This window comes from Labrus mixtus, chromosome 19, assembly GCF_963584025.1.
Source record: "Labrus mixtus chromosome 19, fLabMix1.1, whole genome shotgun sequence".
In the NCBI taxonomy this organism is placed as follows: domain Eukaryota; kingdom Metazoa; phylum Chordata; class Actinopteri; order Labriformes; family Labridae; genus Labrus; species Labrus mixtus.
In genome coordinates, this window is record NC_083630.1 from 16,254,606 (window position 1) to 16,282,541 (window position 27,936).

Sequence of the window (27,936 nt, forward strand, 5' to 3'; positions counted from 1 at the left end):
TGGGAGGAAGAGGAGGATGATGAAGAAGAGGAGGAGGAGCCTTTTCTTTCTTCTGCTCGGCTCAGTCACTTTCTGTGGCTCTGCTAGGTCACAGCTTTAGTTTGATCTGTTTAGATGATAAGTAACTTTGACGATAGCTTCTTTAAATCATACTTTTTAATCTCTTTTCAGTCATTTGTTACTTATTCTTTTATTTTTTATTCTTATCATATTTTTCTCAATATTTAAATTATTTTGATACTGTGATTTTTCTTCCTTTTTTCTGGTTTTATGTTACAGTTTGGACTGGAAGCTGGGAGCTGGAGATCAGTCCCTTCTGTTCTAAAATAAAAGTAGTTGTTTTATTTTCATGCTGGTTTAGTGTGTAGTCCACACTGTTAATCTGGGCAGGTGGGTTGTCAACTCCTGGCCCTGTCTCGCCTGGTTGTGGCCTGCTTTCTGGTCTGGCTCGGTCCTCTTTTGATTCATCTGAGACGTAAGACCTTCCATGCAGCGCTACCGCCAATATGGCACCTCCTACTCCTCCCCCTCTCCCCCCTCACCTCCCTCGCCTCCTGTAGAGGAGATCCACGCTGAGGAGGAGGAGGAAGTGTACACTGAGGAGGAGGTGTACACTGAAGAGGAGGTTTATGAAGAGGAGGAGGTGGCACCACTGATACAGGAGGGGGCAGAGCCTGTTGTGCAGGAGACAGGTAGGACTGGTTTACAGATGAGGTTTGACCTGAATTGGTTTGGGCTGGATTCTGATTTGGCCTGGTTTGACTCGGTTAGGAAGTGACGAGGAGGTCCAGAAGAAGGAGGAGGTGCAGGCTGTCAACCAGGAGACAGGTAGGAATGGGTTACGAGCTTGGTTTGGTTTGGTTTGGTTTGGCATGGTTTGCTGGTGTGTTTAGGGATGTGGAGCTATGACTAGAGTTGAGGCTCATCATAGTTTTGTTTGTTTTGGTCTTCATTGGCCTGGTTGGTGTGAATGTACCCTGTATAGTGTGTGGCATGCTTAAAACGCAACTCAGAACTTCCTGTAGCTTATTATCATTGTAAAAGCCTTCCAGCAGGACAGTGGGGAGAAAACAGTGTAAAAACATTCTGATTACCCCCCTCAACACTGGTTAACCAGTTTTGGTCAGAAAGCTCCAAGACATTGCCAAACGGCTTTGTCTTTACAGCCGAAGCAGGTTTCCTGCCTCCCTATGTCTGCCCACTGAAAGCCAAGAGATCGGCTAGATTCATGCCACGTAGCTCTGCTGGTCTGAATAGAAACAGTTATGTTTCCACTAGCAGCATTTTCTTTGTGTTGATAATTTCGACATAAAGAAGGAAAAAATATGTTGCGGTACAAGTAAAGTTGCGGTGCTAGCACTGTTAGCATGGCTAGGAATCCCAGGATGCTTTGAGAAGCTAATCAGATGGTTGCAATACACAATGAATTAATTATTCACATTTTGATTGACATATGTGAGCTGCCACGCCACACGGTCCTGAGAAAATGGTCCAGATGATTTCTCCGGAGAATATTCTGCTGCATTCTGACATCCGTTCAGCCGGACGTGCTGCGGAAAAAAACCAAGGGTCTAGCAGGAGACACTCTGTGAATTCAGAGTGAAAAATTCGGCAATTTGCGTTCACACATTAAGCCCCTGGAAATATGAGTTTTTTTCAGGAGTTTTCTGCAAGTGTGAAAGCCCTATATGTTTACAGCAGTTTCCATGAGCATTGGCTTTTTTCCTGAAGCAGAAGATAATAGGGGTGAATCACAGCTGTATTAAATTTCAAAAGCTGTGTCAATTATTTAAAAATAATAATTGACTTCTATGTTTTTATGTCCTCAGGCTAGTAATGTTTTACTTTTTATCAAATAACCAGATATCTCCCTACACATATGTCTATTTTCTTTTCATTTAGCTGCAGTAGAGGTGCATGTCTGAGGTTTTTAGAGCTCTCACATTTGCAATGCCGAATTGAATGGCATTTTTATCTCTTGAACTTATGAATATACTTCTAAAAAAGCTCCTCACATTGTGCAACTCTGTTGGTTGATATTCCCTCTCTTGCATTAACGCTTCTTCAAATAAAACCTTAGAGACCGGACACATGTTGTAATCCATTAACAGCTATTTAAACCCTTCAATTCATCATCCTGTTCCCGCAGTCACTGCACAGAAACTTTCCCAGGAATATGCTTCAAAAGCACACACCCTTCGAAAGAAACTAAAAGTTAACCAGACCAGGTTGTTTATGGTTTGTTCCACGAGAATTAATACCATTTATTAGATGTAATTATGCTACACAAGAAGGCAGCTGTTGTCATTAGCTTAAGCCATTTAAGTTCAGAGTGTTGGACAAACAGCTGTTCTCTCTCTCTGTATCTATCTCGCTCTCTCAGGGTCATGTCGGCTCAATGAATGTCTAACTATTCCTGGGTCAGCTTGCCCTTTCTGGTTCCTGCCACATAGTCTTTTTCTACTCAACCTGATTTATTTTCCAAAAACAGTTTAGAGTTTTGAGATTTCATTACGCTCAATATGAAATATGTTTAAATTAAGTCATGTTGTTCTTTTGCTCAAAAAATAACTTGTTGCTGCTACATTTATGCCCCTGGTTGACTATACAGTGATTTTTCTATATACATGCATCTTTTCAATGCCTTCACACTCTGGATACTGTAAACCATGGAGCATTGAGGTTTATTAAAAAATCTTCAGACCTTGACTCCCTCTTCCTCTCTGCATGCTCAAGTTGGCTGGCATGCATTGTCCAACCATCGACTAAATCCCTAACATGTCCTTATTGTAAGGCAATCCTTAACTTGTTACCCTTTTACTTGTTTAATTTCATTCATTTGAAAATGCTGAAAGCTACAGTCTTCGCTCTCTTACCCATTCACAAGACTTTTGCTACCCATCTCTAAAGTGCGTCCTAAATGGGGGAAAAAGGCGTTTCAGGTGCGCTGCTCCTGCAGTTTGGAATCTGCTGCTCACTCGTGCAGCTCACCTCAAAAACTCCCAGAAGTTTTCTGGAGCTTTGTGCAAATGTGAATACAGCTCGTGTGTTGCTGTCTGTCTTTACCAGGACACTCTAATCAAAAGAGATTTGTTATCTTAAATGGGTGTTTTCATGTTCAAAAATAAAAAAATACTTGTATATAATGGCCTAGGAGACATGATGCAGGATTTTAACAATATAATCTTTGTTTTCTCAGAGGGGCGGTCTCCACCTGTGGAAAGCAAGAATGGAAAGAGGACGGAGAGAGGAGGAGGAGGAGGAGGAGGAGATGCAGGAGATGCTGGAGGAGGAGGTTCTAAGTACTCCATGTTCACCTGGTTTGTGGTCCTGGCTCTGCTGGGTGTCTGGAGCTCATTCGCTGTGGTGTACTTCGACATCGTGGACTACGACAGTGTTATCGGTAAGTAGGATGGCATGAGTCAGAATGCTGATTTCAATGTTCTGCATCAACCTGTCAGGATTTAGTTCTGTCTTAATGTTGCACTTTGACCTAGACATCTTCACCTGCCTCTACTCCTAATTACTGGTTGTTAATCAACACTGAAAACATTAAACAGTGCATTTGAACTTTTGAACAAAATAACATTTTTAATTATTTGAAAAGTCTCAGTAAACAGTGTTTGCCTGTTGAAAATGGTTAAAAACCAAATAGAAACACACAGCAGTCACCCAGAACTAAAGGAATATTATCTTGTTTCAAAAGAAATCTTTTAAGGTCACATATTATGCAAACTACACTTTACATTGTTTTCCCAACACTTATATATGCTGTCTACAAACTCCCAACCAGTGACTGGTTTGTTTTTAACCAATGTTTGAGTTTTCTTTTAAATGTTAAGTAATTGTTTGCCACAATCCATAACAGTCTGTTCTAACGGCAGCGACAAAATCAGCTTGATTCTGTTGTTTCCTGTTGGAGTGTCCTGAATGCCCGTGAGCAACGCTGCACATACCGCGGTGCGCAGCTTTTGCCATGTTGCCACATTTCTATTTTCCTCTCTGTCAACAGCTAAAATGATAGTTTTAAAGAAACACACACTTAGACATTGCATTGAAACCTGCTTCGTATTTCATGTTGCACTGACATGCACACACTCTCACACACACACACACACACACACACACACACACGCACACACACACACGCACACAGCGGTGACTCAGCTGTAAATGTCTGAAGAGGTAGAAGATGTGTTGATCTTATCTCAGACTGGACGCTACCTCATGTTTGACACTTTGACTGCTTCTGCTGCTCATCAGTCAGATAGAAACCAGAGATAATAGGAACTAAATGAGTGTGTGTCTGTGAGCTACAAGTGCTGTGTGTCTTTATTAAACCACTAATGTAAGTTACTCAGCCTGTAAATATCACACTGTGTCGGCTGTAAACAAACACATTTGTCAGCAAGGGGAGATGGAGTAAAGAGGAGCAGATCCAGTCGTTTGTTCACTAACTCTGAGAAACACTGGTATTCTTTTTTGTTGCCTAATTAGCACACACAAATAAATAGAATGTGGCTGTAAATGTTCCAGTAAAGCACAAATATGTGTTGAAAAATCTAATTTTTGAAGCATTGATGAAACAGAAATCCATATATTGAAATGATAAATATTGTGCAGCCCTGTGTCTCCTCTTTTTCTCAATTGCTTTGCACTAATCCCTATTTGCTGCAAACAGAGCTGGAGGTTCTGTGATCTCATGTCTTCTGTCTCTCTTATTCCTGTCCTCTTTTCCCTCTCTGTTGCTTCTGCATGCAGCCAGAGCTAAGGAGTTTCGTATGAACTTTTCGGAAGTTTTACAAGGTATGCTCTGGATTTAAGCTTTCACTAGAATAACTGAACGCTCCGGCTGCATATCAACCAAAGCGTACTATTTTAATATAGAGAGAGATTAAACTGTTCATCCCTGTACTGAGTCTCTCCATACATTTGAGTTTGTATGTTCACCAGAGCAATTCATTCTCTTTCTTTACTGTCCATCCTTAACAAACATTAACTTTCCTTTGTAGTTACCTAAACATCCTTCAATAGATTCACATATATCTTAGAAACTATGTTGTATACTTAAACCTTAAAATGAAGTACTTTTCAGAGTCTGGATGAATTAACATGTTACAAGAGCGTATTTGGATTCTGAAACTGGATTTTGTGGTGATTGTTTTAGTAAAACAGATGCCAGACAACATGTGAACTGTGTAAAAACTCAAACACATTTCTGTTCCTCCACCACCACCACATCCTTCCTCTTCACAAGACTTTACTGTCTAAAAATTACTACTTCATGCACTTCCTCACACTGTTCTGTGCTGCTGCTGCTAACCTGCTTTTTTCTCTGTTCCTATTTATTAATAGCTGAACAAGTATAGCAGAGCTCTGCCACTTAGCCTCTTACTCTGAAATGTTTAAGATACGGTCCAGGTTTTTATATTATATTAATGTGGTCTTTTCTAATATGCATCAGCATGGCAAGCTAACACTAATACTCAAAACGCAATATGTTTGGATGCTGCAACAATTTATTCTATTAGTAAAATGCTAAAATATGATATAAGATGTGAGTGAATACTGATATTAGGCAGACTGATAATAATAAACTGACCGAATAAAAACATTATAAAGATTTGACTACATGCAGAAATACAGAAAGTAACTCAATTTGTTATTTCATATTATGACGATCACAGATGGCCCTGAACTTCTCATCATGCAATCATTTTTTTAATATGCTTTATTGTTCCACTTTATTTCACACGCATGAGTTTGTCTTGTATCTGAGATTTTAAATATGTGTCAGCCAGCTTTCATCACCCCCTCCTACTCCTCCTCCTCCTCCTCCTCAGGTAAACTGACGGCCTACGACACAGATGGAGACGGAGACTTTGACGTGGAAGATGCTAAAGTTCTGCTCGGCAAGTCCACTTCAGTTTTTCTGTTATTGTGCCTGTTTTTGTCTGAAATGCCTGACAGGTGTGGTTTACAGTTGTGTGACAGTGCCTTAGATTTGAACAGAAATGTAGTGGTTTGAAACAGACTAGAGCAGTGAGTGAGACCTGGTTCATCTGTATGACAGGAGACTAATACCAGCCTCTTAAATGTGTCAACTCACAACCATGAATTTCTTATTTCAGTTATGTTAACTGAGAGAATAAAGCATGACCGTTAATGCTGAACCAAGTTGAAACCTTCAACTGTTGTTTGGCTGATGTTTTAGGAGCACAAATATCCCTCTGCCTGTACTTAACTGAATAATGCTTTCTTTTTTGTAAAGCATCTATACTGATGTAAAAATACAACTTCACGTCTACCTTACATCAGTCTATTAACTTTTTTATTTTTTTTATTTTATTTTTATTTTTGGGCTTCTTGTGCCTTTAATGGATAGATAGGACAGTGGATAGAGTCGGAAATCAGGGAGAGAGAGTGGGGAACGACATGCAGGAAAGAGGCCACAGGTGGGATGTGAACCCGGGCCCCCCGCTTGAGACGACAGCCTCCATACATGGGGCGCGCGCACTAACCACTGCGCCACCAGCGCCCCACATCAGTCTATTAACTTGATGAAATACACAATGACTTCACAAAGTCATACTTCCTGTAGGGGGCGACTCCCCTAACTCCAAAATTAGACAAGGATTTAACAGAGGAAAAATAAACGATAATGATCCATCTACATAATAAGGTTATTTATGTTCACTACTTTGTTAATTTTTCTATACCACATTTTATGAAACAATACAATCTCTGATATTTTAATGATCAATATTGAAAATACCAAAAATTAAACAGACTTAGACACGGACCAGGAGAGACTTGGGGAACCAGAAACAAAGAAGTCAAAGTCAGATGACGTCCTTAGCAGTTTAAAAAAAGGGAATTGCAATTCATTGTTCATCTTTGAATTGACCCTGATGTGTACTGATTTTCAACTGTCTCACGTCACATCCCTACTTCCTAATGATCACAGTGCTGCAGAATTCAGCAGGTAATACAAGAAGGATTGGCAGAATTTCTACGGAAGATGGCCGCCTGTGTTCCTTGTTTTAAAGCAAACAAAAAGTCAGAGATAGCCTGATGAGACCGAGACGGGATCCAAAAGGCTTATTTGTTGTTAATGCTTCATATTCGACTTCTTTAACTCACTTTCTTTCTCTTTCCCCCATAATCATCCTTTAATTTTCTCAAATTTTTGTTACGGCTGCTCCTCTGTTTTGAACATCTTCCTTCATTCATTCTTGTGTTGTATTTCTCATTCTTTCTTACTTTTCTCATTCTTATCTCTTCCTCTCCCTCTCTGTAATCCTCCTTGTACTTTAATTTACTCCCACACGGCCTCCTTGGGTTTCTTCCTCTCGTCTTTTTCATCTCTGCTCCTCCCCCCATCTTGTCTGTTTTTCTTCCTCCCTCCCTTTTCTCTCCCTCTCTCTCTCTCGTCAGGCTTGACTAAAGATGGCGATGGCGGTGGTGCTAGTGCAAATGCCGAGTCGCTTGAGGAGATTCTTAATATTTTAGCTGAGGAGGGCTCTGATTGGATCTATGGCTTCTTCACCTTCCTTTATGACGTAGTTTCCTCACCTGTAGAGCGGGGCAAAGAAGAGGAAGAGGAAGAGGAGGAGGGGAAGGAGGAGGAGGAGGAGGGTGGCAAGAGCTCCTCTGATGATGTGGAGGTCAAAGGGGTCATACTGGACCTCCAGAACCAATAGGAGCACAGGAAGCAGAGCTGCGGCAAATAGAGAGGCCGCCTGGTCCCAATCCAGAGCAATGAGGACCAGACTGGGAGGTATCCCAGTCCAGCTGAGGGAGGATTGTGGTGTTTGTTTGGGACCTGATGGAGGACCTTCTGGTTTGCGTTGCAGGGCTAACTGGGAAGACTTGCCCTACAGTCCTCCGAAAGCAACTAGAAACAAAAAAAACCAACAGGGTTTCTCAAAATACTACATATAAGAACAAGTGTAATTTCCAAATTCTCTTATATCAACCTAAGAGTTTTGGTCTGTTGAAGGGTTGTCCCGACACAGACTGAATGAAGTTCAATATGATTTTTAGTAAAAATGAAACAATATCGATACCTGTATTGACAACACAGCAACAAAAATAGATGTCCCAGGAACCCAATATCAGATATTTTCTTGTTTTCTGTTCACAAAAATTGCAAGCAAATTCCTACACACTGAATGCACTTTATTTTGATGTAAAAAAAAAAAAAAAAAAAAATCATGGGGACTTAAATTTGGCATTTAAAAGCAGAAACTATATGTTTTTACACAAGATATAAACTGTACTTATTCAAATCATATACAATCTATTATGGAAAAGAAAAAGGGGGCAGAAAAGTCTTAGATTATATGCTTTTTTTTTTTTTTCAAGCTAAGTAAACAACATACCGGTACATGACTGTTTACAATGCAATAGTGTACTTTCACCTGCTATTATCAGCCACAAACTGAATATAAAAGGAGGTATCATGACATCATCCATTGCTTTGTGGACTACTGTGTACATTAATTATACTTACACTTTGCTGTGTTTTTCACTAGCATGACTTGGTATTCTCATGTAAACTCAGCAACTTTGTTCATGTATAACAACAAAGCCGAAAAGTTAACTTTGTCTGGGATTTAGCTGTATTATGTAAAAGGATTGAACTTATGAAGTGAAGTGATGTGTGGCTTTGGCTTTTGTTGTATTATTCACTTCAAACTGGATTCATTACATTTCTTACGGCAGTTGACTGTCTACCTTTTATTGATTTAATATTTCTGTAGTTTTATTGAACCTCCTGTGATGTCTGTCTGTTCAGATGAAAAGAAGTTAAAAGGTCCTGCTCTCAGGAGAGACAGGCTAAGAAAAGGTACCGTATTAAAGTGTGTTTGTGTGTGTTCATTTTCCACACTGACATTCAGCTAAGAGCTCATCTGTCTGTTTGTAAACCTTTAGAGGACAAGAAAGAGGGAAAGAAGAAAGATAAAAATAAAGGTACTATCTTCAACTCTTCTGTAAGAGCACGACTCTGTGAATTTGAATAATAGAACAGTGGAGTAAAGTGTCGTTAACCTTCAGGTCCTAATACGGACACCTGTACTAAATCTAAAGCATGTGTGAAGGGATTAAAGAGAGGCAACACATGTTGTGAGTAGCACAGAGGACTCAGTTTCTTTTCTCAAAGTCTCATGTTGTAAGAGCATCATTTTGCATGTGTTGTGTAAGCAGTGTGCTGTGCCGGATGTGAGGATTTCACCTTTGTTTCTGATATATTTACCTTCCATAACAAATAACTGATGTCTATATCAACCTAGAAGACAAGATGTCAGAGACATCTGATGAGGAGATTGAACTCCCAAAAGGTAGATTTTTAGATAAGAAGAAAAGTTAAGTTGAGCTCTTGTTTTAGCCACTGATTTGTTGGTTTAATTGTGTATTCCTGGATCTGTTTGTTCTCTGTTGAAGATGTGACTGCTGAAGAGAGTGCCGCTAAAAAGAACATTACCAGAGGTATGCAGTCTGCCACCTGCACGTCTGAAATACAAACGTAATTTTGGTCAGATAGGATTGAAGGCATGCCTTTGATTTAACAGTGATGTGCTTGGACTGACTTATAGGGCTATACTGGACCCTATTTTAGAATGCTTTGGGTCGAAATTACTTATATGTTAAAAAAAGTTTTATGAAATACTTTGTTGTCAGGTGTGCTGTAACAGAACCAGGGATGTGATATTGAGACTTCTTTAAAGTTCCAATGAAGCGTAACTTTGAGAGTCTAACTGCCGTGTCATGAATAATAACCAATCGAAACAGGATATAACCAATGAAAAGATAGAAGGCGGGTCTTAACATGGGATCAATTTGATTGGATAATTAACTTCGACTAAGCTTATTAATAGGTTAAAAAGAAATAGTTTATGCCCCTGCGTGTAGGATGAGTCATCAGACATTTATGGTAAAACATTTTACAGTAAGGGAAAATACAGTTATTGGAATGTAAAAATATTTGGCAGCCTATGGCAGGTAAATAAACATTTTACACAGGAACACTTGATTAAAACTGGACGATGAATTTTTTATTTTATGGGGACTTTAACATCCATTGTTATGGGACATAGAAAGAAAATGAAAGCTGGACACAATTTAGGAAAAACAATGATAATGATGTCAGTAATAAGAAAAAAAAAAGAGTTTTTGAACAATTGTGTGTCGTTTGAATAGAAGTAGAGTGAAATAGTAGGTAATTGTTAAATGTGGCAAAGTAAGAGCTTGTGAAGTGAAAAAAGGCAAATGGTCCCAGTAGTGATCCCTGAGGAACTCAAGAGATACTAAAATGGGTTTGTTTTAGTGATGTCACACTCACATCCTTGTAACACTCCCTTGGTTGCCTTGGTGTTAACAAATCACTGAATGGAGTTTTGATTCAAGTTTGTGAATGAGATTCCTCAATCATGATATGGTTAAAGTACCACCTTAAATCCCAACCTTAGAACCCCATGTGGGAGGTGCCAGGCTGCGCTCTGCTCTCAGGGAGGAACTGAGAAAGATCCAAGAGAAGATGGAGGCCAAGAGGATAGCTCGCATCGCTCTTGCCGAGATCAGGGCCTTTCTAGCTGAAGAGGAGGAGGAAAGGGAGGCGGCATGGGAACTCAAAGTGAAGACTCTGGAGGCTGCTCAGGAGCAACTGAGGGAGGAGAGGAGGAGAGAGGCAGAGAGGGTGGAGAAGGAGAAAGAGGAGAAGGAAAAAAATGAAAGGGAGAAGGCAGAAAAAGAGAGGCTAGCTCGAGAGAGGGCAGAAAAAGAAAGACAGGAGATGGAGAGGCTTGCTAAAGAAAAGGCCGTAAAAGAGGAGAAGGAACGACTTGAGCAAGAGAGGGCAGAGAAGGAAAGGGTGGAGAGGGAGCGCTTGATGAAGGAACGTGAGAGAGCAGCTAAGGAAAAGGCGGAGAGGGAAGAACAGGAGAAAGAACGACTTGAAAAGGAGAGGCTTGAGAAGGAAAGAATTGCAAAAGAGACAGCAGAAAAAGAGAGGCTGGAGATGGAGCGAATTGCTAAGGAAAGAGCAGAAAAAGAACGGCTAGAAAAGGAGCGCATCGCCAAAGAACAAGCAGAAAAAGAGAGGCTAGAGAGGGAGCACATTGCCAAAGCAAAGGCAGAAAAAGAACGGCTAGAGAGGGAGCGCATCGCCAAAGAAAGAGCCGAAAAGGAAAGGCTAGAACAGGAGCGTATCGCCAAAGCAAAGGCAGAAAAAGAGAGGCTGGAGAGGGAGCGCATCGCCAAAGAAAGAGCCGAAAAAGAAAGGCTAGAACAGGAGCGTATCGCCAAAGCAAAGGCAGAAAAAGAGAGGCTGGAGAGGGAGCGCATCGCCAAAGAAAGAGCAGAAAAAGAGAGGCTAGAGAGGGAGCGCATCGCCAAAGAAAGAGCCGAAAAAGAAAGGCTAGAACAGGAGCGTATCGCCAAAGCAAAGGCAGAAAAAGAGAGGCTAGAGAGGGAGCGCATCGCCAAAGAAAGAGCAGAAAAAGAGAGGCTAGAGAGGGAGCGCATTGCTAAAGCAAAGGCAGAAAAAGAGAGGCTGGAGAGGGAGCGCATCACCAAAGAAAGGGAAAGACTTGAGAAGGAGAAACTTGCTAAAGAAAAAGAGAGAATAGCGAGGGAGAAGGAAAGGGTTGAACGAGAGAGGGTCGAAAGAGAACGGGTGGCAAGAGAGAGAGCAGAAAAAGAAAAACTGGAAAAAGAGAGAATAGCAAAAGAGAAGGAAAAGATGGAGAGGGAGCGCATCGCAAGGGAAAGGGCAAGAATTGCTCAGGAGAAAGAAAGACTAGAGAAGGAAAGGGCAGTGAGAGCAGAAAGGGAAAGAATGGAGAGAGAGCGAGTGGCAAAAGAAAGGGAGAGAGTCGCCCGGGAGAAGGAAAGAATTGAACAGGTGAGACTAGAGAAGGAAAGGCAGGGGAAGGAGAAGGAGCTAATGGAAAAGCAGAGGCTCGCAAGAGAAAAGGCTCTCCGGGACAAGATGGAGGCAGAGAGGCTGGCAAGAGAGCGGGCAGAGAAGGAACGCAATTCTGCTAAGGTTCAAATGAAGAAACAAGAGCTCCATGAGAGGAAAACAAACACAACTCTGCTGAAGACTCCAGAGAAGAGTGACCGAGCAAGTGTGTCCACAGTTAGAAGAGAAAAGACAGCAGTGGAGGAAAAGACGGCTTCAGGCGGGAGGAAGAAATGAAAACACAGCACAAAGTGACGGTTTTAAAAAAAAAAAGGTGCTAGAACTGTGATTGCCTGGAGGGTTAAAGAATGCTTGGGATAGGGGTGTCACAGTAAAATATGATATGCAAGATACTTCTCTTAAAAAATACATCTCTTAACATGACTGTGTGGGTGAATAAGTTTGTCACAGATTAAAGAGACAAATAAAAGATGCAGCAGGAAAGTCAGTCTGCGACTTAACATCTCAGCAGATTTCTTTCAGTTAGAGTTATTAACATGTCAGGGATTGACATGAAGGGAAATTGGGCCAATGGCTTTCCAAGATCACTGGCCCCACCACTGTAACCACTGGCCCAGGAATATGACTTTACCTGAACCAAACGACATCACGTTTTCTGTACTCAACTTACTTGTCTACATATGTTGCCATTGATTAGCAGATTTGGCAAAAGACTAAATTTTAATCTGCATCGTGTTCCAGCCAACTCTCGCAGTCTTGCCAGTATGGCTGAAACTTTCTCTCCCTTTTGTTTTCATACTCTCCATCGACTCTCCTGGTGATTTTCATTTCCTTAAAATGTAGATTTTTCTTGGCTTTTCCTGGCTTTTGTCTGGGAACGTTTGGTTTTAAAAACATTTTTACATTCTAGTTCATGAGAGATAACCCGCACTGCTGTCAGTGTCTGAGTGTAAAACCTCAGTAAGCACACTCGAGGGAGCTGTAGCAGTGAAGCTGTCGGCGGTGGCTGCCTTTCAACTATGAAACACAAAAAGGTGTGTTCATGAAACGTTGATGCTTTAGCAGTAATAACACAAAAAAACAAAACGCCAGTACCACAGGAAAATGATGCACATGAGGCCCCACTCTCTTCACTGTTTCCCACACTATCCACTGACCTAGACAATCTGAGCCAAAGCCCATATAAATCTTTAAAAATAATAATAATAATAAATAGAAAAATACTTTTTAGAGTGACATTTTACACCTTGTGTAATAAACATTTACAAGAAATAAATCTGCAAACGTTTTTTGTTTCCTGTGTCCCTTGGGAGCCTCTTGCTTCATTTTGCATGTTGAGTTGAAGTAGCTGATCACAAAGTTTAATTTTATTTTGAAGAGAATTATGTGTGAATCTGCAGATTTGTGAAGTGACTCAAATCTGTTGTCGTATCTTGCGATGCTTTAATGTTGTGTGATGGATCATTTAGTATTTAGTCCTTGGTCATATTGTGAATGGATAATTTGAGGTTTTCAAGAATGCGGATTTAATGAAATCAGATTTTGTGTTCCTTTAAATAACTCGGGACAATGCAGAGGGACTGTTTTACAACATTGACTGTTCAAGTCTCACTTTGTCTGTTATATTCCCATCAGTGTGTGATTGATATTGTATGACGGTGACAGAGTCGTCTAACAAGACACAGATACACTACAAGAGAGTTCACTGTATTTAATTATGTCACAGTGTATTAAAATGATGGTCTTATCTTTTTAAAAGAACAAGCAGCTCATTTAAAAGACTTCTTCAGAGATTCATTTATGAAATTCAGCTTTGTGCAGCCTTGAGTTTATTGCATAGGGCATGGTTGCAATTTTGTTGCTGTTTCGTGCAAAACGTAGTCCTTCAATAATTCAGCTTTTCCTTCAGAATGTAGGGAACTCTTTGATAAATGGATCTTTGTTTTTTAAAAACAAGAAACTTTTGTCCTCCTCCTAAATGTAATTGAAATATGATTGTGTTCTACAACTGTAATTTGTAGAGTGGTTTCTGTGTAACTCTGTTCAACGTGTCTTCCGCATTAAAATGTTGAGTAATGAACATCACATCCTCCTCCTCTGTTCAGTGTTATCTCTCTCCACCACAGCTTCCTCTTCTGTCCGCTCTCACACTCTGCTCGTATCAGCTTTTATTTCCTGAAACTCCTGACCTCCTCACTGCTGCTCCTCTGGGCCTGAAGTTAGTTCTCCTGCTCGAAGCAAGAAAATAAAATGTTAGCTTAGAAGTTTATAAAATTAGGTTATCTACTGTTTTCCTTAAGGAAATGTCACTCAACTGTAAAACCACATTGACATCATTTTTCTTTTTTTTTGCTGTCGTCTTGATTGTGTTGGTTTCTTGATAAGCCAAGTTTTTAGATTCAGTGTGCAAACAAGGTCCGTTTATGTTCTATAGCTCAGTGTGACATTGTCTAAGTTTAGTGAACGGCTATGAAAATCTATTTTGTTAACCTGGATATATTCACACAACCAACTGGTTTTAGTACTACCCCCTGAATCCATTTTTGCACTCACCGTTGTAGTTATTTGGAGCCAAAAGAGACCATATTAGTACGGCTGCTGAATAAATCAAAGATCGTAATTGCATTAAGAGTGTTTCCAATAAACACATTGCAAAAAAAACATTTTGATTCCCCGTACTTATACTTATTGTATTTGTTTTAATATTTAAAAAGTGAAAGCAGCCATTTGTTGACTTGTGCATCCTTTATACACAGTTGTTCCGATATGCTTTTGTGCCTGATTTTTACTCTTGAACCGCCAAACAGGACTGAAGGAAGCAGAGAAATCACCTGTGGGAGATTCACCTGTGGACAACACAAGTAAGGACACACACACACACACACACACACACATACACACACACACACACAGCAGTCTGTTGTCTCCCAGACAATCGATCTCACACAGACCTGATACCTGAGAAATCCAGCCTGTTGTGTCACCCTGTTCCCACCTGTGAATTCAGACCTGCGGGCGTGTCTGCCTCACCGGACCTCTTCTAAACGACTGAAATCTGTTACACCAACAAAGCTGGAATGACGGCTACACACACACACACACACACACACACACACACACACACACACACACACACACACACACACACACACACACACACACACACACACAGAGGCTTTATAACAACTCCACCCTGGTTCACTTTCAGACATTCATAAAGTTGTGGTCTCACAGGATGTGCAGGATACAAAGTTTCTGTATATAATGTGTTTTGTACTTTGATTTGGAGATGGTGTGAAGATAATCCATGTTTTTTGCAGAAATATTCACATATATTACAGAATATGAGTGAATAAACTACTACAGAGATGTAAATGCACAATATGATTTTGCACAAAAACTCATGTGAAGCCAGTTTCAAACTAAGAGTAAAAAATGGCACATCAAAATCCTTTACCTTAAAAAACCTGAAAAAAAATGAGTTTTAAGAAATATATTACGCACAAAAAACTAAATAATTGAATGCAAAACAATGAAGAGATTAAATGATGTAATTAAAATGATCATAACTTGAAACTCTGTATGCTGCAGTCATTTATAAACTATTACGAGTTACAAAGTGCACACATTTTTTTTTTTAGGTTGAATCTTCTGTTGTCCTTTTTCCTAGTTTTAAAACCAGAAGACGCCAGCAAACCTTTAGCTGAAACAACCAATGAGCAAGCGGCTGAGTCACAGGGGGCGGAGCCAACAGAGGCATCAGTTGAAACACCGACTGAGGATACGGCATCAGGTGTGTAACATGTTTATTGAGTGCAGACTCTGCAAAAGTTTTTTTTTAAATCTCAAATAAAGTAACTTTAGTTACTCAGCAGATTTTAATGTGGCCTTTTTTATTTTGCCACAATGTTTATATTTAATTCCAAGCATCATGAAATGCAGCTCATTATATCCACATACACAGTACGCTGTCAATCATGTATTGACAAAAACATTTAAGTGATATTGATATATTTGATATTGCTTAATTTATATTTAGATGTATAAATTATATTTCTATTTTATGAAATAAATAACCCCATTCTAATGTTTACTCTAATGGACGTACAGATCCAAACATTGTATTTATTTCTGTTTTTATTGCATATTGTGTATTTTTTTGTTTAAAATCAGAATTCTTTGACTTTCCTGCTAACTGTCTGTGTTTGTCAGTGTCAGAGAGCAGCAGCTCTCCTGTCCGTGATGATGATGATGAAGGTATGTAGTTTGTGTGAATGTTTATGATGTATGAGAAAAAGGATTTTATGTGCATCTTGTCTGTATCACTGCTTTAAACGTTGAATGCTCCTTTTTCCGCCTTGTTTGCTTCAGTTATTTGCTTGTTTGGTATCATCGGGTACTCTAACTGGCCAGAACTATGTGAACTTGTTATGCGTCTTTTCTCCTGATTTGGTCTCTGATAAGGAAGGGTAATGTGGGTATTTATAAACCTAGACCATATTGTTTGACATATTAGGGGTCTAAACTGATTTTAGCTAAGAAAAGTTTTCAATGAGCCTGCTGCAGTGAAAAATTAGTGTGTCCTCTAAAAGTTGTTTTTGTCCCTGACAGGCTTCGATTGCTCTGACAACATTACAGAATCTCTAGGATCTCTACAGATATAGACCTTTTTGTTAAAGAGAAAGATGATTTTTACAAGCAGCAACAGCTGGTACATCACTCTTTTCAATAAAACCAAACTCTATTACATCACTGGAATAGGAAATACTGATCTATTGCTAGATTGCTTCGTGTTTAGTGTGTTATCATGTGTTGGAAAAATATTCAGTAGGATTCAAACTAACTTCTTAAAACAACTCTTCGATAACTCAAACAATCCAGTCGGAGCAGCATTAAGAAAGCAGCTGCTGTGTCGTGTGAGCTAAAATGACTGTGTTTGTCAGTGGAGTCTGGTGAATTTTAAAAGAGCGCCATAACGGCTTACAGTCACACAGACCTTTTCTTTTGCACGTTGTCTTCTTAACAGTTCAATGTATGTGTCCCTTAGCACATCTGTATTATCAGCCAACATCAGTGTTTGAATTCACTTTTTGCTTGTGTCTTAGCAGCAGATTTAACGTCTGTCAGGAAGACCTAAAACACAAAAACAGAGGCTGCTGTTTGTCCACATACTTTTGGCCTGTTGTTGTATCCATAGCAAACACTTCTTTCCAGCATCAGTTTGTATATTTGCTCCATCTTGTTGCCTGTGAATGCTCCTGTTACCTGCTGTCTGCCCTCGCTGTGAACAGCTGGCATGATGATGTCATAAAGGTAACACTCTGGCTCCTCCTGTCTGTGTCTGATGCAGGCTCCAGATCTTACGATGTGGAGTCTGAAATCCAAGGTTGGTCCTGCACTCACTCCAACTTAGCGGCTGCAGCACAGCGTGTTTAGACGTGTGTATGTGTGTGTGTATGTGTATGTTTTCTGCATGTTGAGTGCTTCACATCTTATCGTTAGCCGATCAGTTTATAGAATCAGTCTGCTCGAGGGTTGTCACGATAGCAGATTTTTAAACTTCAGTATGAGTCTAGTAAAAATCAAACGATCAAAATCAATACCTGTTTCTATACTACCACAACAAAAATAGAAGTCCTAGACACCCAAACTCCTGCACTCTGTCTAAAAATGCAACTTTTTGACGGCCCCAGACGGCTTTCGTCACCACTACTTCAGTCTGCTTGGTGTGTCAGGGACAAATATGTCGGCAACCTACATTTTCCTGCAATTCAGACACTGCTCTCTCCCTTTCTCTTGCAGCAACTTTTTGATACTATCGAAAAAATTAAAATAACAGAGAGGATATAACATTTTAAAATGCATGGTTTCGAAAAGTATCAAATTATAGAGAATTCTGACCTGCAGGACTCCATATCATTGACATAATAATCCATGTTACTGTTTATGTATATGTGTGTTAACCTGTGTGTTAACATGTATGTTTGCATGTACGGTATGTTAACCTGTGTGTTTACATGTGTGTTAACATGTATGTTAACCTGTGTGTGTTAACCTGTGTGTTAACCTGTGTGTGTTAACATGTGTATTTTGGTGTCTTTAGCTGCTGTTCCCCTGCCTCTGTTGTCAGAAGACTTTGTGCCTAGTAAGTTTAACACTCTCATTTCATTGTCTTTTATAAGTGAAATTAGACTTTAAACCAGTTGTTGAAAAGTAATCCGATAAATTTAAAGATACCAGATTGGGGGGTTGGGGGGCGGCGCTGGTAGTTTAGTGTTTAGTAGGCGCGCCTCATATACGGATGCTACAGTCGTCAAAGAGGGCGGCCAAGGATCAGTTCCAACCTGTGGCTCCTTTCCCACATGTCATTCCCCACTCTCTCTCTCCCTGATTTCCAGCTCTATCCACTGTCCTATATCTACAATCTTCTCTAAAAAAGACTTTGAATCGAATAATACCAAATCGTTCCATATTTGAATGAATTTTCCCTGAATCAGATCTAAGCTCTCGAGAATCAAATCGGATCTAATCGTCTTGTAACTCTGTGACATCAAAGTGGTTTGAGATTATGATGAACCTTTTACTGAATCATCTAAATAAACGTTTTGTTTAACAGATGATCCCAGAGACAGCGTTGATCCTAATGGTAAGAAAGGACTCATCTTTTCTGTCCTCTTCCTTTAATAAACCTTAATATGTTTTATAATAATTCACTTTTGTTGCATTGACATGTTTTTTACGTTGTTGTTTCAGAGGAGAAAGCTGGAACCATAGACACCACTGGAGGTGAGAAACTGTACAGTTATAATAAATAGAATGTAATTTATGAGCTATCGTCCTCATCGCAGCCCCCCGAGGGTTCAAAATCCAATCTTGGCCCCGTGCTGCATGTAGTTATCCACTCTCTTCTCTTTTTCTGGGTTTTCTTCAGCTGTCTTATCTAATAAAGGAAAAAAAGGTATCACTCTATCAATCAGACTCTATTTATAAAGCACTTTTTTAATAGAAGAAATGTTGCAGAAAGTGCTTTACACAGAAAATCAATAAAAACAATAAACAGTTGAGTTTGCTTTTAAAAACGTTAACACTATCAGTGACAAAAAAATTACAATCCTTACAAATTCGTCTTTGTATCATTAAATCATAAAAAAGAAGCAGAACAAATGTGAATAAAAACTGAGTTTTGAATTTTTTTTCTGTGCTGTAGTTCTAGTGGAGGAGAGCCCCCCAGAGGAGACTGTAGGTGAGTCCAACAGATCCCAAATCAAAAAGTTGTGAAGTATTTTGTATGTTGTATTAACGACAGTAAGAACAATGGACTCTGATATGTTTTCTTTTTTGATTTGTTTCACAGTGGACTCCACACAATACTTGACCAGCTCCAAATTGACACAGGAAGCAGGTACAGTGTGGATGCTTTGACAAAAAGCAATAAATTAAACCATATTAAAAGGTTTATTGTTGCCTGTTTTTAAATAAAGTTCAGGGAATCTAGAAAATGCAGTTCTTCCTGAACACGTGCTGCCTTACTGAGATAAAGTTGGTTCTGCTGCGTTTACATTGTTGAGACCAGCCGTGCATCTCTCCATCCCGCTCCTTTTAAGGTTTTAATATCTCACCAGGTCTTTTCATTTCCTGAATATTTCCTGAGAAAACAAAAATTTCATGAATAATTTTGGGTTTGAGGCGATCAGTAAATGTTTTGAGCCACTTTGGAGGAAATTGGTTTCATGGGAAAGAAAATAAATAAACAAATAAAATCTCATATGGAAGTACAAATATTTTATTTCCTGAAAGTACTCTGACTTTTCTCTGTAAAGTTATATAAAATAAAGTTATGATATCAATAAACTTTGTGTTGTTTTTCTCTATTCAGAGACGGTGGAAGAGCCAGAGATCCAGTCTGAGCCCCCAGTGGAACCAGAACCACAAAGTGAAACTTCTAAAGTGGCCGAGAATAGTGCAGAGGCTGAGGGTAAACACACACAAATATTTAGAGCTCCCCCTGCTGACTGACTGCGGTATAGGTCAGGAGCTCCGCCTCCTCCCTGTTAACAGATGGGACATGGGTCAAACTAAAAAATTAAAATACACATCAAATCACTGAAACACAATAACACAAACTAACCGATCAAGTTAGCAGTAGAGCAACAACTCCTGAGTTCTGGAAGTAAAATTACAGTTTTTGTCAATGGAGTCTGGTGGCTTTGAAGCGAGTGATGTTAGGTCTTTTTCTGCTTTTTCTTTAACAAAAAGGTCTGTCTCTATAGGGCTCTAGAATTACAATCTGAGCCTGTCAGTGACAAAAACAACCACTTTTATTGGACACACTTTGACGTATGTTGCAGACATTACAGCCTGTTTCACTGCTGCAGGCTGAAGAAATATACTGGAGCAATTCAATGATCATTTTATTCATTTAAACTCCAAAAATATGCACAAATGGGGCTAAAGTCTGTCTCATCTGCTGTGTCACAGGAACTACAGAGACTCAGGCTGAGGAAAAGGTCAAAGAAAAAGGTAAAAACTGATAATGAATCATACAAGCAGGTATATCATTTCAGATTGAACCCTGTCACTCACACGGCTTCTTCATTTTACTTCTCTAAACTTTTTATCATCTCTTTCATTTTGTACGTTTCTTTCTCCTCCAGCAAAGAAGAAGAAACCAAAACTGTTGAATAAATTTGATAAAACCATCAAAGCAGAAATCGACGCTGCAGAAAAGCTCCGCAAAAAGGTAGAGACATGATGCTGCAGATCTCCTGAAAACACTCACTCAATGCACTTTTACAGAGCATGCATGACACCTGTTTGTCAGTATCAAATATCTGATGACTTATATATATTTTGATATGTATCGTTCTCCTGCTTTCAGGGTAAGTTGGAGGAGGCATTGAGAGCGTTCGAGTCATTGGTTCAGCAGTATCCTCAGAGCCCCCGTGCTCGCTTCGGAAAGGCCCAGGTACTAAACAGTACTACTACACATTACAACAGTACTGTGATCTGGTACTGTATCTAAATGTTGTTACTTAAATATGTGGACAGATGGAGGACGACCTGGCAGAGAAGCTGCGTAGTAACGACATGCTGCAGAAAGCCATCAACAGCTACAGAGAGGCCGCTGAGCTCCCTGACGTGACCCCTGACCTCCTGAGAGCGGCGCTGAAGAAACGAGCAGAGAGGCAGCAATTCCTGGGTAACAAATACTTATACTACACCTAGTGCTACTTCTAGAAACAATACTGCTCACTTACTGTTAGCAATTACCTCTTTAGATCCCCCATACGTGGATAATCGGGATACAAAAAAAAAGGAGTGCATTAATTTCAGACTCTGATTAATCACGATTAACTAGCTAACGGTAATGCTGACAGGCCTGATTCAAACACACAGATGTTCTGGTGAGATGCCACTGTAGTGATGGCAGCTAACCAACTTCTAGATGATTTTTGGATTCGTCTATAAGCCTGTGTTTAGGATTTGTGTAAAGATTCCTAAAATTTGAATGTTCAGGAATTTTTTTTCCTTTTTCTCTCTCAGGTCGGATGCGAGGCTCTCTGACGACTCTGGAGAAGTTGACTCAGATCTTTCCGGAGGATATCGGTCTGAAGAACGACCTCGGCGTTGCACACCTGCTGCTGGGAGACAACAAGGGAGCCAAGAAGGTCTATGAGGAGGTGTGTGTGTCTATGTCCTCAGCAAACACTCGTCATTTCTTACACCACAGAGGTTCTTATAACCTTCTCACCTTCCTCCAGAAAACTGATTGGTTCTTTTTCATTTATAGGTTTTGGCGGTCGCCCCTGATGACGGCTTCGCCAAAGTTCACTACGGCTTCATCCTGAAATCAGAGAACAAGATAGCAGAGAGTATACCATACCTGAAGGTAAACACACACACACCTTTGTATGCTTGTGAAGATTTTTTTAGCAACATTTAGATGCTGATAACTTTAAGTCTGCCTGTTATTAATCAAAATACAAACAAAAAATGTACCAAAAGAAACCAGAATAATATCCAATCCAGTCTAAATGTATCCTGTTCAATCAAACAACAACATAAAAAACAACACAACTAACACAAAGACCGATTTAAAGACAACAGGACAATAAGCATTTAGAACAACCGGATAGAAAAAGATTTAAAAAGTGTTGTGTCTGACAAAAATCCAGGTCAGAGCCAGAAGGTAAGTCGAACGTCTTCTCTAACAGTCATAATTCCTCCATGTACAAACCCCCAAAAATGGCACAAGAAAAGTAAGCACTGGACATTTCCTTATTTGGCGCATAGAAAGTTCACTGTATCCATCCAAGCCAAGCAACGCAATAAACTGAGTTTATTCACCATGGCAACAGAAATGAAAAGTGGCTTCAAAACATCATCTTTTCAGCTTTTAGGACTTTCCACTACGTCTTTGGGCATTCTTATAACGCCGTGCTTCCGCCTGTATGATCCAGTTTTAACCGGTTCTCCTGACCGGGGTATTCTCTGTCACAGCCCCTCCGTCTACTCCTCCTCCAGAGGGGCTCACTTTCCTCTACTCCTCCTGGATTTCTAACACACAATAATATATGTAATAGCATATCATTCGTCATGAATATTATGAATATAATTGTTTTCCACACAGGGAATATAAAACATTTGATATCAAAGACAGTTTGAGTTTTCTCTCAATCAGAGCCCAACAGCAGGTCAAATAGAATTAAGACAAAAAGAAGAAACAGTTGAGATCAAATCAGAGCAGGAAGATAACGACATAAAAACACTCTGTCCTGCACATGTCCCCTTTATAAAGCTGATTAAACACAACTGAGAAACCAGGTTTCATATCCAGGTTGTTAATGTGACTGTAAAGTGCTGTAATTTATAATCTGTCCTCCAATTTCAACCTAACAGTCAAATTCAAACCCTCAAAACAACTTAGAAAACTCCCTTCTCTCCTCCTGTGTCTCTTCAGGAAGGTTTGGAGTCCGGTGAACCGGGGACAGACGACGGGCGATTTTTTTTCCACCTGGGTGACGCTCTGCAGAGGGTCGGAGACAACAGCGTGAGTAGCACACATGAAAGCACAAACTCACATCAGTTATGGCTTCATACCTGCCTGGTACATTCATCACTTTCTAAGAAATACAGGAGCTGACATAACAAAAGCTTTCTGATCACAGGTGACTCTCCCTCGTTTTAACGTCTTCTCAATGCTGTACACAAGACGCGCTGCCATCCTGTTTTTTTATATTACGTTTTCTGACTTTTCCGTATGTGTAACCTTGGATACTAGTCTGATTTTCTAACTTACCCCTGCTCCGTGCTAGGCGTTAAAGTTAAACCCAGGTGTAACACAAACTGGGCTTAAGTCCAACAGGTGCACAGGGTATAACTTTAAGTTCAGTAATTTTCGAAACAGGACATTCAAATGGAACGTGTACAAAGTCTGGTGTCAAGTAAACTGTTTAACAAAAAGAAAAAGGTAATTAAATAACAGAATAAATACAAATATTGAAAGTCAAACCAGATAAATTAATTTGTAATTAATAAAATAAAAAATATTTATAATATAATATCTTTACTAACGGAGTGAATAGGAACGCTGGCATAGACAGAACAAGTTTAACGTATGTAAGTGTGTGTGTGTGGTTGTGGGTGTGTGTGTGCTCCCTGCAGTCAGTGACAGAGCAGCTCTGTCACAACAAAACCAAATTTTGTTTGTTTGCATCCCATGACAACAAAAAGACAGAATCACTATCAAGAAGGAAAATATGGTAATTTAACATCTGTACCTGCAATAATGTCTGTTGGCCACTAGGAGGTGCCAAAGAGTAACGATAAACATCCTCTAGTCTAAAGTGACCTCAAATGGCTCTTTTCTATTTTATTAAAACAATCAATTATGAGACAGTGAATCAGCTTTATCGATGTCCAGTTACTCTTAAAGTCATTTTTCAAGCTTTCTCTGCTTCCAGATTCTCAATGGTGAGTTTTTGTTGTTTGATCTTTGATGGCAGAAAACCAAATATTTCGGGATTTAGAATTTCTCTGTTTTAACTCCACGGAAGTCCCAAATGTAGGCTTGTCTTTATTTACAAACAAAACACTTTTACAGTATTTATCAGTGTCTATCTGTGCGTCTGTGCAGGCGTATCACTGGTACGAGCTGGGTCATAAACGCGGTCATTTCGCCTCGGTGTGGCAGAGGTCTCTGTACAATGTGGACGGACTGAAGGCTCAGCCCTGGTGGACGCCTAAAGAGACCGGATACATGGATCTGGTGAAGGTAAAGTGTGTGTGTGTGTAAGGGAGTTTGTATTCACATGTGTATATGCATTCATTAACACTTTAAAGAACTGGAGCTGTGCTGATATTTTTAGACGCTGGAGAGGAACTGGAAGACGATCAGGGAGGAGGCTCTGGCTGTGATTGACCAAAACACGGGACTGTTCATACCTGAGGAGGAGAACCTGAGAGAGAAGGGAGAATGGGGGCAGTACACACTCTGGCAACAAGGTACACACTCCAGAAATACACGAGGCAATACAGACCATTCTTACCCCACCGATACAGTTTGTTTTCAAACTATTTATTTAATTTTTATCTCCACTGAAGTAAAAAGGGTTGACAAATAGTGAATGGTATTTGAGTGGCAGCAGATGGATGATGCAGGTGGGACCTACCATAAATAACTGAACATGACAGTGGAATTGTACATTGTGTAAAAGATGACCTTCAAATCAAACGCTGGAAATGTTTTAATTAAGATAGGAAAAGTTTGTACTTCACAATTTTGATAAGAAGCTGCACTAAAGCAACATTCATTATGTGTTTTTGTTCTCTGTGTACATTTTTTGTGTGAATATAATTCTTAATTTCTATTTTAATAATGCCTGAATGTATCTTTTGGTGGTTTTTTTTGTCTGTTTAGGTAAAAAAGCAGGAACTTCATGTCAGGGTGTCCCAAAGACTTGTGCTCTGCTGGATAGATATCCTGAAGCTACAGGCTGCAAGAGAGGACAGGTACACACACACACACACTTCACCAGGCCCACATTTAGGCTTAAATCAGTGATTCCTGCTCTTCGACTTGACTCTGGTGACTAGGCACGGCTGCTCCAAAACAACAAAACAAAAGTACATCTTGGGGAGAAAAACAGCTGGGAGTGTAGAGCAGAGCTGCTTGCGTCTACCGGCGACCAAATAGAGTGAAAGTGTGAATTCGACCAAACATAGAGCTCTCGCCATCTATGTGCTCCTAGACAAAGAGTGTTAAAATTTGTATAAGAAGCTGAGGTGGGGGGTACATGAGATGAAATTTAAAAAAGGAAACAGTATAGTGAATTCCACCATCTCTTCATTGAGCTCTGACTGGACCTACAAAGTAGTAAAGCTCGAGCTTTTACCATCTGAAGCAGGAAATCTTAAAATGATAATCTGATGAGCTAGTTTTAATCTACTTATGTTACGCTCTTTAATACACGTGTGTGTGTTTATGCATGTGTGTGTGTGTGTGTGTTTGTGTGCAGATAAAGTTCTCAGTGATGCAACCAGGTACACACGTGTGGCCTCACACTGGTCCCACTAACTGCAGACTGAGGATGCACCTCGGCCTCGTCATCCCCAAACACGGCTGCAGGATCCGCTGCACCGACCAGACACGGTACTCCTCTTCTTCCTCTTCTCTTTTAATCCTCCTCATCCTTTCTCAACAAACTCCTCATCCTCCTCTTTTTATTCCTCTTTCTCCTCTTTTTATATGGCAGTGAGTTTTGATATGATAACTTCATTAAACCTGTGACCTCAGGGTTATTCACAACTCACCAGATGGGCTTATAGACAATGTAATGCATACTTTTTTCATGCTTACCAGACAGTAAAACCTAATTGCAATCCTGGTTTGTTTGAGTGAATTACCCATAATGCAGTGTGCTTCAGTAAAGGGTTCTGCTAACCTCTCTTGTCCTCGCCCCCCGGTGTCTCAGGGAATGGGAAGAGGGAAAAGTCCTCATCTTCGACGACTCCTTCGAGCACGAGGTGTGGCAGGACGCCGACAGTTACCGCCTCATCTTCATCGTGGACGTGTGGCACCCAGAGCTAACGGCTTACCAGCGCCAAACTTTGAGCCCGATTTAGATCCAGAACACACCGAGGACTGCAGAACTAGTAAGAACAGTATGAAGGACTTATCGGACCCTCTGATTCTTCTTCTGTGGATAAAAACACTGAATGTCTGAGAAGAATCCCATTAGGATTTTTGTGCTTTTTGTTGATGAACTACCAAAATCGACACTCGAAGGATCAAAACATCAGACTGGGGATATTTTCTGGGTTTTACTACTGACTTTATTTCACCAAAACTACAAAGGTACGTGTTTACGCCCCGATATAGACTTAACCCATAACTTAACTCAGTTTGGATCATCGTCAGGGTTAATAAATGTGGAATATTTGACTTTTTAAAATCTGATATCATAGAAAAATTTTCCAGCTTGTTACTGAGACTCAAACAGAAACCCGCCCCCTGATGCTGTGGTGCGGTTTCTCATTGTTAAGTGGGAGAAATTGTGATAATGAAAACACTAAATGTTTGAGAAGAAACCTCACTTATCTTTCTTGATAAATTTGTTTAAATGTCTTTGTTTATGAAATAAGAAAGGAGCCTTAATTTTAACTTGAACCACTATGCATTTCTTCAGTTTATCCAGTGGGTTTTTAGTTTCACTTTTTCATCACTTTTGCACAGAAACCAAGAAACACAAGATGTTATTAAAGATGATTTATATTTATATTAAAAATAAAGATACTGGGAAAAAAATGGCAAAAACAAGAATGTGTTTTCTTTTTGGAAATGATCCCATCTTATTCTCAGACTTTGAATGGTGTTATGTGATTCAATGTGACTGAGCAGAAAACGATAGAAGATTTTGCAGCTCTACATGTTTAAAATGTAACATTAATATAAAAACTTTCACCTCAAACTTGAAAAATTATGTTTTTTTAAATACTCACAATTTTCATGTATTTTGTAGCTCAACTACTTAAATGATAAAAAAAAAAAAGAAAAAAGATTAAATTTTCTACCAGCAGCTGTTTAGCTTTAATGGATGTTACATACAGTAATACTTTTTAACAAGTGATCAGATCTAAGGGTCTGTGTCTGTGTTCTTTATTTCCTGAACTGTTGCATTAGAGATTCCTTAAAATAAAACTCTTCTAATTAAATGAATCACAGCACAATCATGTTGGTGTAAATGTTTACTTCTATACATTCATTGAAAGGAAATACATTACATTACAGTCGAGTGGAGACCAAAACACTGCTTAGTGTAGCCCTGATAACAAGTCAAACACGCTGCAAAAAATAATGACAAACATGGCCTTTAAATTTGACATACTTCACATTATTTGAGATAAAGAAGTGAAATTATCAATCTGCAAGTGTTCCTTCTTCTCGAAATTATGTTTAACTGGTTGGCATGTTGGTTTTGTTTCTGGTTTTCAGAAAATGGAAATGATTACTTTTCAAGAAATTGAAGATAAATTGACTTTGATTATCTCAGGATAAGATCGGCCAGGTGTGCCACTTTTTTCGCAGTGTGGTAATACTTGTAACAATAATATACAATCTTCAAATAATTTAGACTCAATAAAAAAAATCTCTCCCTTCACAATCAAAGTTAAAGTGAAAATTTGGCATCCTGTGGTTTCTTCAAAATACAATACTTTTAGAGAAAGACATTTTTCACTCTGGTAGAACAGTTTTGAACATTTTCATGCATTTGATCACGTTTAAGTGTTGTGACTAGTGCCGTCCTTTTGTTTGAATTGCCTCTGACAGTTGTTGTTGTTGATGTGATTTTGTTGTTTTAACATGAAAGAAAAAATGTGACATTATTCTACCAAAGTGAGTTTTCCTTCATGTCATCCTTCCTCCCATCCTTTCTTCGACGACTAATATGGAATTTTTTATCCCACTTTTAATGATGTATTTCTTCTTCTGAATTTAGGACAAAGTCAAA

The 27,936-nt window shown here is 39.5% G+C and overlaps 1 protein-coding gene across 1 annotated transcript; it reads left to right on the forward strand.

Moving 5' to 3' along the window:
• The first annotated feature begins 56 nt into the window (after window positions 1-56).
• On the forward strand, window positions 57-27,923 carry LOC132994654 (uncharacterized). Its single transcript, XM_061065143.1, has 29 exons — window positions 57-692; window positions 772-828; window positions 3,200-3,403; window positions 4,762-4,806; window positions 5,844-5,912; window positions 8,801-8,851; window positions 8,938-8,976; window positions 9,297-9,344; window positions 9,448-9,492; window positions 10,473-12,200; window positions 16,974-17,312; window positions 18,030-18,071; window positions 18,543-18,572; window positions 18,680-18,712; window positions 19,134-19,169; window positions 19,281-19,328; window positions 19,803-19,901; window positions 20,405-20,446; window positions 20,581-20,666; window positions 20,805-20,891; window positions 20,975-21,125; window positions 21,470-21,606; window positions 21,717-21,815; window positions 22,887-22,976; window positions 24,063-24,200; window positions 24,295-24,430; window positions 24,846-24,937; window positions 25,444-25,577; window positions 25,900-27,923. Exons 1-29 carry the CDS (start codon window positions 488-490, stop codon window positions 26,048-26,050), a joined length of 4,461 nt encoding a protein of 1,486 aa, XP_060921126.1. The 5' UTR covers window positions 57-487; the 3' UTR covers window positions 26,051-27,923.
• Window positions 27,924-27,936: the final 13 nt, after the last annotated feature.